The sequence below is a fragment of the Ursus arctos genome, unplaced genomic scaffold, assembly GCF_023065955.2.
Source record: "Ursus arctos isolate Adak ecotype North America unplaced genomic scaffold, UrsArc2.0 scaffold_2, whole genome shotgun sequence".
NCBI classification, from domain to species: Eukaryota; Metazoa; Chordata; class Mammalia; order Carnivora; family Ursidae; genus Ursus; species Ursus arctos.
Window position 1 is genome coordinate 69,682,375 of NW_026622874.1, and position 15,923 is coordinate 69,698,297.

Sequence of the window (15,923 nt, forward strand, 5' to 3'; positions counted from 1 at the left end):
CTGCATGTGGCGGGGGTTGAGAAAGACAGAAGTCCCTGGGGCAGGCCAGCTGGGATCAGGTCTGAGCCATGAGTCACTGCTGACGTCTGTCCTGGGCAGAATCGTCTCCCCAGAAGCCCCCTGGGGTTTGAGGGGCCCAGAGAGGGCAGGTCACACCAGGGCTCCCTTATGACCCAGAGGCTGCCTCTGGGACCAATTCTTCCTCTGAGGCCAGGGGCCAGGTCCAAAGCAGACCACTGTGGCCTCCATGGAGGCAGGTCTCAGGGCACTAGCAACTGCTGGAGTTGGGGTAGGGCCTGGAAAGAGCTGGAAGGAAAAGTGCCAGGAAGCTCTCAGGGACATGAAAGGCGACTGTGGCTTTCAAACTTCTCTTCAATCCATTTCCCCTCTCCTCCCTTCAAGTGTAACTTGAAACCTCTGACTTCAGAGTTTCCTGGAGCCCAAGGTTTCTGAGACACCGACCCCTTTGCAAATCCAATGAAAGCTTGGGGCATCACACTTGAATTGTTCCCATATCAGGGCTCCTAAGAGCCTTTGAAAGCCCACCCCTTAAGCCCAGGATTGAACTTTTTTCTGGGGACCCTCCTGATGCTCAAATTTTATAAAGAGCATCCCAGCAGCCATATGTTACCATGGCAACAGGACTCTGGGGGTTCCAAGTCAGGCCACCAAGACATCTGGTCCACATTCTGTGCCCAGGGGTCTGCCATCACTACCATGAGGAGGGGAGGGGATCTTTGCACTGCCATAACTAGTCCATGTTAATCCCTGGCTAGCAATCCCAAAGCTTGATGACTTGAGCTCTTGTATTATTTGTCAACACGTGTCCCTACCCACCACCAAAGGGAATTGTCAGAATCTCAAAACACCTTCCTGCCTCTGCTCCATGTCCTACCTAAGCTCCGCAATGCCTGATTCCAAAATGTGCCTCTCCTCAAACAGTATGAGTGTTAGACTCTGTGGGTTGCCAGAGACCCCCAAATCCAACACAAAGTGCCTCAAGCAAAAATGGGGATTTACTGGTCCATGTAATTAGTCCAAGAAGGATACAGGCTTCAGGTATAGCTGGATCTAGGAGCTTAAATGATTGTCCCCCTTTCTCTTGATTTGGTTCTCCTTCACATTGGCTTCACTGTCCTTTTCCAAGTAGCCCACACCCTGACAATCTCAGCAAAGTGTTTTTCCCCAAATTCTAGCAGAAGTTCCAGGGTGGGCTCTGGTGAGCCAACTGGGACAGGGGACTACCTCTGATCCATTTATTCATGCCATCTGGGACTTGAAGGGATGGTACTAGCCAAACCAGAGGGATGGAGAATGGGTGAGAGGTAGTGCCCTAAAGGCAATGGGAGGGAGGCTCGTGGCCATGGTTCTCACTGTCCTGACCACCTTCACTGGGCATTCTCATTACCACTGGGAGGCGTCTGGATACAAGAAACTGCAAATTTTGGATGGCTACCTCTGGGTGCTGAAGCATACTCAGCCCCTGTGTAGGGCAGGCTGGACGTGCCAGGGAGTTAACCCCCCAAAGCATGATGAGAGTGTGTTGGCTGACCAACACCCCACCAGAGGCACAACCCCAAGACGTTCTCTGCATTCTCCCAGAGACCCCAGGTGATCAAGCCTGGCTGCCCACAGTGGGGAGCTGCTCACTAACGCACTGTGTACTGGCTGCCTTTCCTTCCTCACTTCCCTGTCCCCCACCAGGGCTTCTTCGGTCACCTCCCAAATAAACTACTTACCCCTCCATCCTTATCTCAGGTTCTGCTGCTGGGAGGGATCCAGCTGAAGACAGGGCATTTATTAAAAGAAGAGGGACTGGGTGTTGGGCAGGCACAATAGATACCCCTCTACAAAGAAGGGAGGGTGAATGTATCCTAGTCGCTGAACCAGGGACCCCTCCAGCACGTCATGATGGACCCTCTTCAGCTCCCTCTGGCCTAAAATCCACCAAGTCCATGCACAGCACCGTAACCTCCCAGCTCAGCTACCAGCCCAGCCAGGGACAGAGATGTCCTCTGCAGAGGTCAGAGCTTCCAGGACAAGGGTTTCTACAGCCTGTTGCCTCAGAACCCCTAAAGGTGCTCTCTGTAGATTCCCAGACCCCCTGCCCCTGACATTTTGATTCGACAGGCCTGGGACAGGATCTGAACATGTGCAATCATACAACATTCCTGGGGAATACACTCTGACCTGCAGCCAGCTCAGGAACTGTGTCTCAGGAACATGCCAACGTGATTCAAAGGTGTCTGGGAACTCCTCCAAGCTCTTGTCACTACTTCCTACCCTTGAACACTGGGAGCAAAACATCAAAGCAGCCCAGGGACCAGTTGTGCACTAAAAGAGAGCAAAACACAGGATGAGACTTCCAGGTAGAGTTGAAACACAAGGTCCCTGGAGGAACATGTGAACTTGGTTGTTTCCATTTCTGGAAGGAGGAATTACAACTTGAAGCATTTGCCTAGTTCGTTGGATGAGCAGCTGTCCTCAAGTTCCTCCTGGACATGCTGTGAATGCCCCCCGCCCCAAACCTGGGTCACAAGCCCAGAAAACAGGCTCAGTTAGGATGTAGGAATGACAGCAGCCTGGCCGTGGCTAGTGTGGGCTTCGGGTGATGGTTCACTAGGTGTAGGATCAACCATGCCCAAGGATACCGACAACTTGGCCTGTGGCTCCCACTGCAGGACCAAAACACAGCACTCCGGAGGGAGTATCACAGGCTGGCTCAGCAGCTCTCAACTTCAGGGGGAGACAGGAAGACACGCAGTCACATAGACCCATTCCTGCAGGAACTTGGGAGTCTGGGAAACTGGCCTGTGATATTTCACTTCTCAGAACCAAATTCTTCCTTTCTGAAGAGAAACTATATCATCAGGACAGCAGATGGACTGCAGGATGGGCTCAATGAGCCTCCTGGACTCAGGTCTCTTCGCAGCTCTTCTCACTACAGAGTGGGGTCTGTCTCCTTTCACCTTGAATCTGGGAGTCCTGGGGAACCAGCTGACAGAACATGGTGGAAACAAGGTCACGCCAGTTCTGAGCCGAAGCTTCTAAAGCCCCTGCATGCTTCTCTTCCAGGATGCCCGTCCCCACCTGGACCCCAAGACTGAACCAGCCTCCTGGAGGATGAGGCACTAGGTGGAGCTACGTCATCAGCTGCGGCCATCCCAGGCCAGACCCCAGTGGGCCCATTAGCTGTTGCAGACATACCAGTGAGCCCAGCTGAGATCAGTGACCCCAGCAAACATCAACAGATTCACCCAGTTGACCCCAGAATCATGAAAAATAATCGTTTTTCAGAAGAAGCAGTAACTGGTTGTTGTTTTAAGCCACCAAGTTTTGGACTGGTTACGCAGTACTAGATAGCTACTAGTTACATGACGTCTTAGTCTGCTCAAGCTGCTATGACAAACACCATACACTGGACAGCTTATAAACAGACACGTATTTCTCCTAGTTCTGGAGGCTGGAAGTCCAAGATCAAAGTGCGGCAAATTCAGTTCTTGGTGAGGACCCACATCTTGGCTTGCAGACAGCTGCCAGCTTGCTGTGTGTTCACACAGCCTCTTCTCTGTGCTTTTGTGGAAAGGGGGCCCTCCTGTCCCTTCCCCTCATAAGAGCACTAATCCCACCATGAGGGAACCACCCTCATGACCTTATCGAAAACTAATTAAACCAAAGGCCCCACCTCCAAATACTATCACATGGGTGGGGGAAGGGGAGAGGGTTAGGGCTTCAACATAGGAATCTTGGGGAGACACATTCAGTTCATAATGTGCATGAGTCTCTTTGAGGACCTCCGTCATCTCTCATCCCAAAAGATCTGCTGAGCACAGTGTAATATCCATTCATGGAAGGGGGGGTGCTACCAGGCACTTCCTGAATACCCTTCACGGCCACACGGTACAAACTCAGATACTCACGGGGCTGGCAGGCCATGGACTGCTGGGGCTGCGATGACCTGGAGAAGGCAGGCCCAGATGGGGACTGCGGATTCTCATTTCTGACAAGTCACTGCCCTGGAGGGACGTCGGCAGGGGCTGCAGGCTCACCCTCTTTTAAAAAGAAATATGAAACCTGAAATTGTTTATCTCTTGGCTTTTATACGCTGGTAACTAATTTAAATTCCATTAAGTCATGGTGCAGACTAAACCTTTTCCCTTCGAAACATGGTCCAGACAACCCCCCCCCCCCAAGTCTCAGCTTCACCTGGGAGCTTGTTAGAGATTCAGACTCCTGTACCCGACCCCGGGTCAGAATCTGCATTTTAACAGGATCTCTGGGTGACTCGCGTGCACCATAAAGTGAGAAGCCCTGGATTCAACAAACAGCTCAGGGAGCTGGGTGTGCTCTGGGCTGCCTGTTTATGACCCCGGAATTCAGATGAAGTAATCCCACCTATACCTAGGTACATCCAGAAATCCACAATTCAGGCTTTAGATGCCACCCAGGGAATCCTTTTATTACATCAATTTATTCAAGTGATAAAAAACCTCTCCTGGTGGCAGGATACCAAAATAGAAAGCTTGTAAACATGATTTCATCCCCCGCCCCTTCTAAGGAGCTTCCTGTGACAGAAAGTAGAATTCAAATTGGCAAATTCTGTGATGAGGTCTGTAGAAAAGGGTCCCATGACATGGCCATCGTCTCTGTAATCCATCCCTGTCCAGAGGGGCTGGCTGGACCCTGCCACTCAGTCACGGTGCGGTCATGGTCGTTCCATCGCTAGCAGCCCCTGCCTCAGGAGGCCAGAGGCTCTTTGCCAGCAGAGCAGGTCCTCGGAGGACAGGCGTCACAGGCAGCAGACACAGGCAGGCAGGGAAGGAGGAGTCTATCTCTGGGGAGCACAGTATTGCTAGGGTTGCATGTGTCACGGCAGGTGACCAGGTGAGGGCCCAGGGCCAGGTAAGGGGTTGAGGCACAGGTGCTATCAGAAGCTTGGCTTGGCACCGGGGCTGAGATCACCCAGACGGTCAGCGGCCTTGAAATTTCCCTTGCAGAAATCAGACCGTGTCGAAATGAGCCTTCAGAGCAGGCCACGACGGGCAGCTGGAGGCTTCAGTCCTTAAAGGGGTTGTGGGCATCACCCGGCTGTTCCTTCTCCGAGGCCAGGAGCTCCCCATTCATCTCCTGCAGTGGGTGGTAAACGTAGGCCCCATCCAGGTGCCGGCTCCGCTCCGCTCTTGAGCCAAGGAGCAAGGACACGTTCGCCACCATGCTGATCAGCAGAAGGAAAACTAGGGCCAGGGTGAGGGCCAGCCAGGTGGTCCTGGGTGCAGAAGAGAAAGCCTAAACAGGGGGTTGTTGGGCAGTGCTGGAGGGGTTTCCCTCCCTCCCCTCCACCAGAGCAGAGGCAGAGTCAGGGGCCTCCAGGGAAAACACAAATACTGTCCAGGAGCAAAATGGGCCTGGCAAGGCTGGACACACTCCAGACACACGTTCGGGGTGCAGTAATGACAGTCACTATGTGGCATGCAGGCCAGCCCTGCCACAACTCCTGAGACTTCAAGAGAAACCACAAAATTTTATGTGAACGTTACTGATTCTCAGATGTTGCCAATAAATCTTAAAATTTTTAAAAATTATGCAGGCGAAATAAAATACAGTTGGGGATCTAACGATGATGCCTGAAGATGCATCAGTTTGCATCCTGTGCTCCCGGGGGATGTTCCAGAAACCTCAAAGCAAATAGAGCAGGGAGAACTGCACCCCTTCCTCCCTCCTGTAGAGCTGGCGGGGTCTTTCAATGATCCTTGTTTTCCTCCTTCATGTGAATCTTTGGCTGAAGCCCTCAATGCAAAAGCAGACACAAACACACTGCTACGGGCAGGGGCATGCTTGTCAGCGCCTCCATGGCTCCCCTTCCCTTGCCGGCAACTGTCAATGGGTTCCAGGTCTGCACTGGGGAAGGAGGGGCTCAAAGTCTCACACCTGAGGAGCCTGAACTTAAGACCGGGGGCATGGAGCACCCAGGAGCCACTGTCACTGCTCTGGGTGCATTTTCAAAGCACATTTCCAGGGGTTTTCTTCAGGTGTGGTTCTGGGCCTTCAGAGCCTCACCCCAGGCTCACTGAGTCAGGACCTCCAGGAGGGACCTGGGATCTGTATTATTAATGATGAGACTGTCCTCTAGGACATCGCCAGGAGCTTTTCATTCATACCCATACCTGATCCCCACCTCCAACGTGGGTGGGGCTGGGCCGGCACCCAGAGCTGGGCCATGAGGTGAGAACTACAAGAAAAGAAGTTCTCAGAGTGGGGTCTCCATAGCAACAACATGAGCATCACCTGGGATAGCACTGGGAATGCAGATTCTCAGGCCCCACCCCAGACCTACTGATGCAGAAACTCCAGAGATGGGACCCAGCAATCTCTTCCAGCAGCCCCTCCCAGAGGTCAAGTTTGAGACCCACTGCACTAGAAAAGAGAGAGAAAGCCCACCACAAGGAGCACACAGAGGTGCTTGAGAAATGATGCGAGTTCCCTGGGGCTTGGCACTTCTGTACTGGGCACCAGGCACTGAGAAAGTCGCGAGTCTCACAGGGAAAGGAGCCCGCTGCCCTGCCCCCTCGACTCCCACTGGGGTGGTGACCAGGGTCCTTCTCAACATCTCCCAGGACCACTTTGGTGGTTGTGAGCATCAGCTGTGACTCTCCCTGTGCTTACATTGGAGAAACGTCACCTGGCTGCCCCGCTGACACCTAGCGTTACTGAGTCCCTGAGCAGAGGCCATGACTCACAGGTGGAGAGAGGGGGGATTTCCTCCCATCCCTGCCCCAAGTCCCACCAAATCTCCTACCCAGTGAGAAGGGAGACTTCTCCTGTTCTCAGGGTGGTCTCGGATGACAGGAGACACTGCTTCACTGCAAGACACCAGAGAAAAGCTGACATGCTGGGAGAGGAGGGGTGTGCCCCCTCTTGCCCCCAGGGGACTGGGAGGAGCCATACCTTGGGAGAGGATGCTGTTAAGGGCTGGTGCCTGGGCCAGGCTGCAGTTGCCAGTCTGGGGGTCACAGGGACACTGGTGCTCACACTTGCAAGGCCTCCGGCAGCCTGGCCCGTGCCAGCCGAGGGGGCACTCTGTGGAGAGGAGGCAGAAGTGGAGGCCTCAGTGGCAAGGCCTCTCTCTGCACGGACAGGATGGGCCCCAGATGTGTGCAGAGCTGGGCTGAAGCAGAAGTGCCCCCCCGGATCCCTCAGGCTAGACGTTGGAGATGCCCCGGGTGGCACTTCCTCCCAGCTGACTTGGGGCCCATCTATCTTACCGTGCTCACAGGTGTCCCCAATGAAGCCAGGAGGACAGGTGCAGGTCCCCCGGACCGGGTCACAGGCAGCTCCGTTCTGACACCAGCACTTCATGGCACAGTCCTCCCCAAAGGAGCCGTTGCTGCAAGCTGGCATGGGGAAAGGGGAGTCATTTCAAAATCCAACCCTGCCTCTCCTAGGTGAGGGCCAACAACACTGCAAACAGATCTCAGTCACCCCAAGTGGCCCTGTAGGTTCCCAAATTCTTCCAACAGAAAGTGAGGGAGAACCCACTTGAAGGCAGGCCCTGAGGCTGAGCCCTCCTGGAGCTTCCTGTCTAGATGGGGAGGTGGCCAGTGAGCCAGAAAGCAGATGTGATGTGCAGGTGGGGACAAGTGCAGCAGCAGCAGACCGCTGGAGGGGGTGGGGCGGGCAGGCCCCTGAGGACAGGGCAGTTAAGCTGGGGTTTGGAGGAGCAGAGCTGGGTCAGTGAGTCGGGGAGGGGCTGTAGCACCTGGCAGGTCAGGCTGAGGAGTCCATTTCTTTCACTTACTCAAAAGAAAGCCCTGAAGGCTTTGAAACTGTGGATGGCTACAGTGGGTTGAATTGTGTCCCCCCAAAAGATATTGTGTCCTAAACCTCAGAATCTGGGAACACGACTGCATTTGGACACAGAGCCTTTGCAGATACAATTAAGTGAAGATCTTAAGAGATGCGGACGCCTGGATTTAGAGTGGGCCCTAAATCCAATGATCTGGGGCCCGTGGAAGGGGATGGAGAGACAGACACGGGAGAAGGCGTGTGAAGATGGAGGCGGAGACCAGAGCGACGTGGCCACGAGCCAAGGAATGCCTGGAGCCACCAGGAGCTGGAAGGGGCAGGAAGGAGGCTCCCCTAGACCTTTCAGGAGTATGGGCCCTGCAGACACCTTGATTTTACAGTTCTGGCCTCCTGAGCTGTGACAGTGTAAGTTTCTGCTGTTTTAAGCCACCCCGTTTGTGGAATTTGCTGTGGCTGCTGCAGGACACTAACGCAGTGATTTACAGTCAGGCGAGAGCAGCGAACAGGAGGGAGATAAAGGCAGCTGCCACGCTCACCCTCTCCCCAGGTGGCCAGGGGTGGGGAGGCACCTGGCCTGGTGGCTTTTACCTTCACTGCAGTTGGACCCTGTCCATCCAGCTTCACAGCGGCAGCCAGCTGCCAAGACAAGACCAAGAGGGCCAGGTGAGGGCCTGGGCAGGGCCAGGGCAGTGAGAGCTGGGAGCCCCAGTCACAACTGCCGCCCCAGAGACCCCACTCACTCTCTGTGCAAAGCCCGTGCTGGCTGCAGTTGGCGGGGCCACAGTCCAGCTCGTTGCAGGCCACGCCCTGCCAGAAGTGCCCCGTGCACTGGCATCGCCCCTCCACACAGGTCCCGTGGCCACTGCAGTCAGGTGGCTGGCAGCGGGGCTCGTGCACACACACCACAGTAGCCACATGGCGTGGACAGCGCCACATGTTGTCCTGGCTGCGGGGCGACATGGCGTGTGAAGAGAGGCCAAGGCACTGACCATCCCCAGCGCACCCTTTCTACCCCCTACTATAGCCCCTGACGGCTGCCTCTCTCTCCACTCTCCCTTCTCTAACCTTTTATAGGTTCTTCCCACCCTGACAATTTCTTCCAACCCCAGGGCCTTTCCACATGCTGTTCTCACTGCCCAGAAGGTTCTCCAGGTCCTGCCTTGCTACCTCGACCTTCAGATCTCAGCTCAGGTTCCACTATGCTCAGAGAGGTCTTTGCTGACCTATTAACCCCCTTTCGTTGGCGTGGGTGGTACTGGTACAACGTGTATAGTTCAACTCTCTTCCTGTAAGCAATGAGAGGCAGGGATCCCGGCTCAAGGCTGAATCCTCAGGGCCTGGCACATAGTACGTGCTCAATATTTGTTGAATTAGATAGCTAGGGATAGGCCTGGACTTAGACCTCAAGAAGAGGGCTCTGGCATGCTTACCAGTGATCTGATGGGTAACTGGCCAAGGTACCATTGAGCACGAAGGTGGCGGAGCCCCCTCCATCCAGGTTGATGGCGTTGACCACGTCCTGTTTCAGCAAGAACTCTGCCATCTCCCATAGGTTAATGCTGTAGGACAAGAGCATTAATGCTGACCGTGTCCACTGCCTTTCCAAGGTGGACAGTATCACGCCCACTGTGGCAGACAAATTTCTAAATGGGCTTCCCCCAAAAATGTCCCATCTTAATCCCTGGAAGCTGTGTATATAATGAGAGATCACTCCCATGACTGTTATTTTATATGGCTCAGCTGTCCACAAGTGGGGACACCATCCTGGATTATCTGGGTGGGCCCAGTGGAATCACAAGAGCTCTTAAAAGCAGACCTTTCCCTGGCTGGTGGCAGAATGTGAAACGAGGGAGACTGGAAATACAAACGGAATAAAGGGACTGGACACATGTTTGCTGGCTTGAAGATGGGGAGGGTAACATGCACAAGAAGGAATGTGGGCAGCCTGAAGGAGCCAGGGTCCCCTGGCCAACAACCAGCAAGGAAACCCAGACTTCAGTCCTATAACCACGAGGAAGTGCACCCTGCCGGCAACCTGAATGAGCTGAGAGGATTCTTTTTCTGAAGCTCCAGATGACAGCCCAACTGGCACACGGCTTGATTTTGTCCATGGGAAAGCTCCAACATGGAACTCAGCTGAGCCCTCCAGACTTCTGACTGACAGAACTGTGAGCTAACAAATGGGTGCTGTTTGTGCTTGTTTGTTACACAGCTATAGCAGACTAACACGCTCTTTAGAAAGGAAGAAATTGGCTCAGAGAGGGTGAGAGACTTGTCTGTGGCCACAGAGCTAGCAGGTGGCAGAGCTGGGACTGGAACAGAGGTCTTCTCCCTGCTGACTTTGTAATTTCTTCCTATCACCCTATCCCGGACTCAGGAGAGCGGAGGCCTAAGCTGGGGAGACTGAGAGGGAGTGTGTAGAGGACAATGAGTTCTCAGACATGAGACAGATCTAGGGACTCTTTCTTGTGGGAAGGCAGTGAACATCCCCAGGGAACAAGTGGGAGTCCGAAGGGCAGCTATCAGTGGGCTGAAGTTCCTCAAAGCAGGACTCAGCCCAGGCCTGCTGTTCCCAGATCCTGGCACTCACCCCCGCTGCTCCGTCTGCCCGTCTGCATGGAAGAGCACCAGCTGCCCTTTCCGGTCATGTCCCACAGCTGTCCTGGCTGACATCACATTCACAAATTTGCTAAACGAACCTAAAAGAGAAGAAGCCTGGCTGATCACCTGGCCCTCTGGGAAGCCTCCTGGGCTCTGCCTGTTATTTTTGGCCAGTCCAATGCCACTCTCCACCTCCGGTCCATGCCATCCAGTGTCTCACTCAGACGTGTATTATCCTGCCTCTCCTCTGCCCCATCCCACTCAGTCTCCACATAGAGGTCAGATGGCCCTTCTTAGGTGTAAATTAAGTGACAGCAGCCTCCAGGGGAAAACCCTCTAATGGCTTCCACTGTTCTCAGCTCAAAATCCAAGGCCCAACATGGCCACTCTGGCCTGCTTCTCTCTCTCTCTCTTTTTTTTTAAATTTTCTTCTTTATTTATTTGAGAGAGACAGAGAGCGAGTGAGAGCACGAGCGGGGTTGAGGGGCAAAGGGAGAAGCAGACTCCCGGCCAAGCAGGGAGCCCAATGTGGGACTCAGTCCCTAGACTCCAGGATCATGACCTGAACCGAAGGCAGACACTTAACTGACTGAGCCACCCAGATGCCCCGGGTCTGCTTCTCCTACCTCATCTCTGGAGGCTCCCCTCTCACCACCCTGCAGCCACTTTTTGCTTTAGGGCTTCTACACCTTCTGTTCCTTCTGACTGGACTGTGCTTCTCCTCAGCCCTTCCTGTGGTTTGTTCTTTCCAATCTAAGGCAACTCCTCAGTGAGGCCTCCCTTGACTGCTCAGTCTAAAACAGCCATTTCCACATCAGGGCCATAACATCCTTTCCTACGCCAGTACTCCACATCCCAGAGGTTTTCAAACTGAATTACTCAAGGGGTTTGTTAAAACACACAGGTTTGGGTCTTACCCCCAGGGATTCAGGATTCTGATTCACAGCTCCTTTCCTCTACCTATTTCCTTTCCCCCAACTTTATTTTTCTTTCTTAGCACTTACCACTTACTTTCAGCAAATTACAAATCTATTTTCTTTGTTATGTATTCCCCAAGAGCAGGGACCTTATTTGTCATAATCCCCATGGATCCCCTGTACCTTGAATAGTACATACTCAAAGACTTAAGAATAGCTTCCCCCACCAGCCCAGCGGTCCTGGTTCTCAACAAGACTATGCCACACCCCGCCCCCAAACCTGTCTCCTGCGTCTCATCACACTCGGCCGCCTGGCTTTCGTTGATGTACACACTTCCATTGCGGATCAGCCACACGACCCCACTCAGCAGCTGCACAAATGGATTCTCATTGTCCAGCACCTCCTCCTCAGACAGGTACCTGGACACAGAAAAGGCATTAGATTCACTCACCAGCAGGGGCAACTGCAGGTTGTAGAGCTCCCTCCTACTTCCCCTCCTCAGGTTGGCTGCTTAATTCCTCCTGGTGTCCCAGGAACCATCCTGGTCCTGAGTGCAGCCTTTGTAAACAGTCTATGCATCCCAGTTACTACTTCATCTAATATAAACAACGATTCTCAACAGATTTCAAGTTCATCTCTGGTCTTCAACCTCCTAGGCCATCACTGTAGTGAAACCACCGTCTGATGCCTACTGACAACTCATAATTGGTCTCCTTACTTCTTTTTTTTTTTTTTTTAAAGATTTTATTTATTTATGTGACAGAGAGACAGCCAGCGAGAGAGGGAACACAAGCAGGGGGAGTGGGAGAGGAAGAAGCAGGCTCCCAGCGGAGGAGCCTGATGTGGGGCTCGATCCCATAACGCCAGGATCACGCCCTGAGCCGAAGGCAGACGCTTAACCGCTGTGCCACCCAGGCGCCCCCGTCTCCTTACTTCTACTCTGGTCCCTCCAACCCAGCCTTCTGCCAGGATTAGAGCTTGTTTTTATTTTCATTTTTTTAAAAAGATTTTATTTCTTTATTTGAGAGAGTGAGATGGAGAGAGAACACAAGCAGGAACAGAAGGAGAGGGAGAAGCAGACTCCCCTACTGAGCAGGAAGCCTGACACAGGGCTCGATCCCAGGACCCTGAGGTCACCACCGGAGCCAAAGGCAGACACTTAAGCAACCGAGCCACCCAGGTGCCCCTAGAGCATGTTTTTAAATAACCAAAGTCAGTCCTGTCATCCTCTGATACTCTGCTCCTTCCTTCAGTGCCTCACACACACCAAACCCTTGTGCACCTCTAAGCCTAGCACCTGCTGTTCCTTCTGACTGTAGTGCTCTTCCTCTAGTTCTGACCTTGGCTAATTTAGGATTAATCTTCAGGTTTCAACCCAGAGGTCACCTTCTCAGACAGGCCCTTCCCGTTCACCTTCCCTAAAATCCACATTCCTTTTTTTTTTTTCTTTTTTTAAGATTTATTTATTTATTTATTTGACACAGAGAGAGAGCCAGCGAGAGAGGGAACACAAGAAGGGGGAGTGGGAGAGGAAGAAGCTGACTCCCAGCGGAGAAGCCTGATGTGGGGCTGGATCCCAGGACTCTGGGACCACGCCCTGAGCCGAAGGCAGACGCTTAACGACTGAGCCACCCAGGCGCCCCTAAAATCCACATTCCATTTACATTGGTTTACCCTGTTCCTTGCTTCTTTTCTTTACATGCATGCAATCTAAATTTATCTTAATTATTTCCTGGCTTTTATTTATTTTTCCTAGTAATGGGAGAATTCCGTGAAGACAAAGGCTGTCTGTTTGTTCACTGCTATATCCCCAGTGCGCAGCATATTGCCTGACACAAAGCAAGCGCTCGTTGATACTGGGAGATGAACAAACACTGCAAGGAAAAGTATTACTATCCCCATTCTACAGAACGGAAACGGAGGTTCAGCTTTGTCAGGTGACTTGAACCCAGCACCACTGCTACAACCCAAATCTCAGGTCGTCTGCCCTCGATAGTCACGAGGCTCCCTGCCTCCTCACCCGGTGACCAGGGTCCCGTCGCGGCGGATCCCGAACTGCGCGTTCTGCAGCCCCCCGGCGCTGCTCACCCGGCGCCCGTCGCTCACCACGTTTCCCAGGCACTCGCCCGAGTCCATGCGGAAGAAGCCGCCGTTCTGGGCGACTCTGCAGCCGGCCGCCCGCGCCGTTTCCTCCACGGTGGCGCGGCGCCTGGAAGCGCAGCCGCCGGACCCACCGGGCTCCAGCACCGAGAAGGTGCGCAGGGGCTCTGCCACTCGCGTCAGGTGGCCAGACACCGCGCGGTCCGCGAAATGCGACACGAAGGTGCGTACCGCTGGGCCGCGGGTGCCGGGGGTCGCCGGGGTAGGTGGCCAGCTTTCGTGCTCGAGGCTGCCGGCGCGCACCCTTGAGCAGTCCCGCGCGGAGCGCGCGCGTGCGCGGGAGTAGGGCAACAGCAAGTCGTCGTCGCGGGAGGCCCTGCGTAGACACGGCGGCCGTGAGCTCGGAGAGCTGTGTCCCGGGCGGTGTACCCCCGAACCAGGCTCACCCCTCCAGACCTTTACTCACCCCCAGTCAACGCCGCTGGTCGCCTCCCGGAGGAAGCCGAGCAGCGCAAGGAGGAAGATAAGCCAGCGACCCATGGAGGCCGCCATGTTGGAACCGGGCCTCCGATCACGTGGGGTCGCCCCACGTGACTCACGATTTTTGGGGGGCCGATTTCGACCGGGACAGATAGTTTAGGCTTCTTTGAATATCGCGAGATCTTCTGTAATTCACTGTTTTTTTCCAGATGGTGCGTGGTGCTGGGGTAGTGGTGGGAACGTTTCGTGTTGATGTAATTTCAAGCATACCGGAGCTTCTAAGAGTAATGTAAAGAACTCCCACATACGTTCTATCTATACTTACTAGTTGTTAACTTTTATCCCATTTAGTTTATCATTTCAACTTCATTCGCATACTGCACCCCCCCCCAACCATTTGCAACCAAGTTGCAGACATGGGACCCGTCGCTTCACTACTTCACGTGTCTTTTAAGAACAAGGACATCTTCCTACATAACCACAGGCTAAGTAAAATTAAGACATTTTACATTAACAGCATTTAACTAATCCACAGTTTACATTCAAATTTGCCAATTTTCTGTATAATGTCCTTTAGAGCTGTTTCCCCCACATCCAGGGTCCAATCAGGAGTTGCATTACTTGTCACGTCTCTTCCGGTCTCCCTTATTCTGTAAGTTTCTCAGCCTTGGTCTCTTATGACTTTTGATGTAGTTTTGAATGTAGGTGAGGTCTGGAGCCCTACGGCCAAGAAAGAATTCTTGAGACATCTTTGGTGTAAAAAGGTGGTGTTATTGAAGCATGGGGACAGGACCAGTGGGCAGAAAGAGCTGGTGCACTGGGGTTGAGAGGAATGGCTGATTATATTCTGGGGAGTTGAGGGAGGTAAGGACAAAGGGAGGTGTCCAAAAGCACTTTCATATGCTAAAGAAGACTTTCGGGATAGTGGAGTTTGCTATTGTCAAGCTAAGGTTGTTTTTCCCTGTAGCAGAGCATTAACATTAAGATAGTTGGGAGATGCCAAAAGTCTTTAGCAATCAAGCCCAGACCTCCCACTGCCTCCGGAAGTCCTCTTTTCTCTACGCAAGTCACCTGGGAGATATAGATACAGGCAGTCTCTAGAAGAGTTCTGCCCTTTGGTCTCCTCCCAACTTTCTCATTCCTTTGACAAACACATAACAAGCACATAATATCTAAGCATATATGTCCCATGGAAATTCTCCATTTGCTGAGCAGCCTATTACATTAATTAAACAAGGAGGCCATTAGATTGATGTGGCTTTATGCCATGGCCGCTGTTAAAAGACAAAAGTCAACTGAGTAAATTTAAAGATCAAATTGACTTTATTCAACGATTCAAGAATTAGGCAGCATCCCATCTAGCAAATAGAAGCTCCGAAGAGCTGTGCAAAATGAAAGGCTTTTATAGGCAGAAAGGGAGTGAGACAAAGAGTGGATTGTTTCAGGCAAGGTCACCTTCCTTTGAGGGAAAGACAGGGGCCTATTGTGCAGATAGATGAGGTTGTGGGATATAGGTGAGGTTCAGTGGGGTGGAGTCCGGAGCTGCCGACCAAGAAAGAATTCTAGAGACGTCTTTTGCGCAAAATGGTGGTTTATTAAAGCACCGGGACAGGACCCATGGGCGGAAAGAGCTGCTCCGAAGTCATGAGAACTGGCCCATTATATACCCTCAAGTTGGGAGAGGGTTAGGGATAGCGTAAGCTTAAGGAATTTTGGAAGCAAGGTTTCCAGGACCTTGAGGGGGCTAGCTATTGTTGGGAAAAGGTCATTTATTACCGTCTAATAAAATCTTAGTCATGAGACCCTTCAGATGTATATCGGTGGGCCATATGCTTGGGGGATGACTGCTAACACATAACTTGGGGGGGGGGTAGAGATAAACGAAGTCTCCAAAGGAATTTTTATACGTTAAAGTAGACTTCCAGGATCCTGGTGGAGGGAAGGGGGTTAGGCTAGGACTGCCTTTGGCCTTTAGCAAAGTATTAACATCGAGGCTGCTGAGTTCCTAGAGGAATGTCACC

The 15,923-nt window shown here is 52.8% G+C and overlaps 2 protein-coding genes across 3 annotated transcripts in view; one reads left to right on the forward strand and one right to left on the reverse strand.

Moving 5' to 3' along the window:
* Positions 1-4,083, forward strand: part of SEC14L5 (SEC14 like lipid binding 5) — a 44,311-nt gene extending 40,228 nt beyond the window's left edge. The window contains exon 17 of the mRNA XM_057315092.1: positions 1,759-4,083. The gene's annotated coding sequence lies outside the window, so the exon portion shown is untranslated. The remainder of the gene's footprint in view (positions 1-1,758) is intronic.
* A 355-nt stretch (positions 4,084-4,438) lies between these two features.
* On the reverse strand, positions 4,439-14,013 carry NAGPA (N-acetylglucosamine-1-phosphodiester alpha-N-acetylglucosaminidase). 2 transcript variants are annotated; one of them, XM_026520373.4, is made up of 11 exons: positions 13,889-14,013; positions 13,343-13,798; positions 11,602-11,741; positions 10,394-10,502; positions 9,234-9,362; positions 8,544-8,749; positions 8,392-8,439; positions 7,263-7,391; positions 6,946-7,077; positions 6,797-6,860; positions 4,439-5,266 (listed from the first exon to the last, which is right to left on the reverse strand). In XM_026520373.4, the coding sequence occupies exons 1-11, from the start codon at positions 13,972-13,974 to the stop codon at positions 5,056-5,058; spliced, it is 1,710 nt and encodes a 569-aa protein (XP_026376158.2). In that variant the 5' UTR covers positions 13,975-14,013; the 3' UTR covers positions 4,439-5,055. The 2 variants fall into 2 exon arrangements, with proteins under 2 accessions (XP_026376158.2, XP_057171077.1); XM_057315094.1 differs by having other exon boundaries at positions 4,439-6,229.
* Between the last annotated feature and the right edge of the window lie 1,910 nt (positions 14,014-15,923).

Excerpts from the sequence above, each read along its gene's own strand:
- NAGPA (XM_026520373.4), bottom strand. The coding sequence starts at position 13,974 with ATGGCGGCCTCCATGGGTCGCTGGCTTATCTTCCTCCTTGCGCTGCTC. Across the intron at positions 9,363-10,393 it reads GGGCAGACGGAGCAGCGGGG|CATTAACCTATGGGAGATGG; the intron begins GTGAGTGCCAGG and ends CTTGTCCTACAG. Across the intron at positions 5,267-6,796 it reads GAAGTCTCCCTTCTCACTGG|GACCACCTGGCTGGCCCTCA; the intron begins GTAGGAGATTTG and ends TTCTGCACCCAG.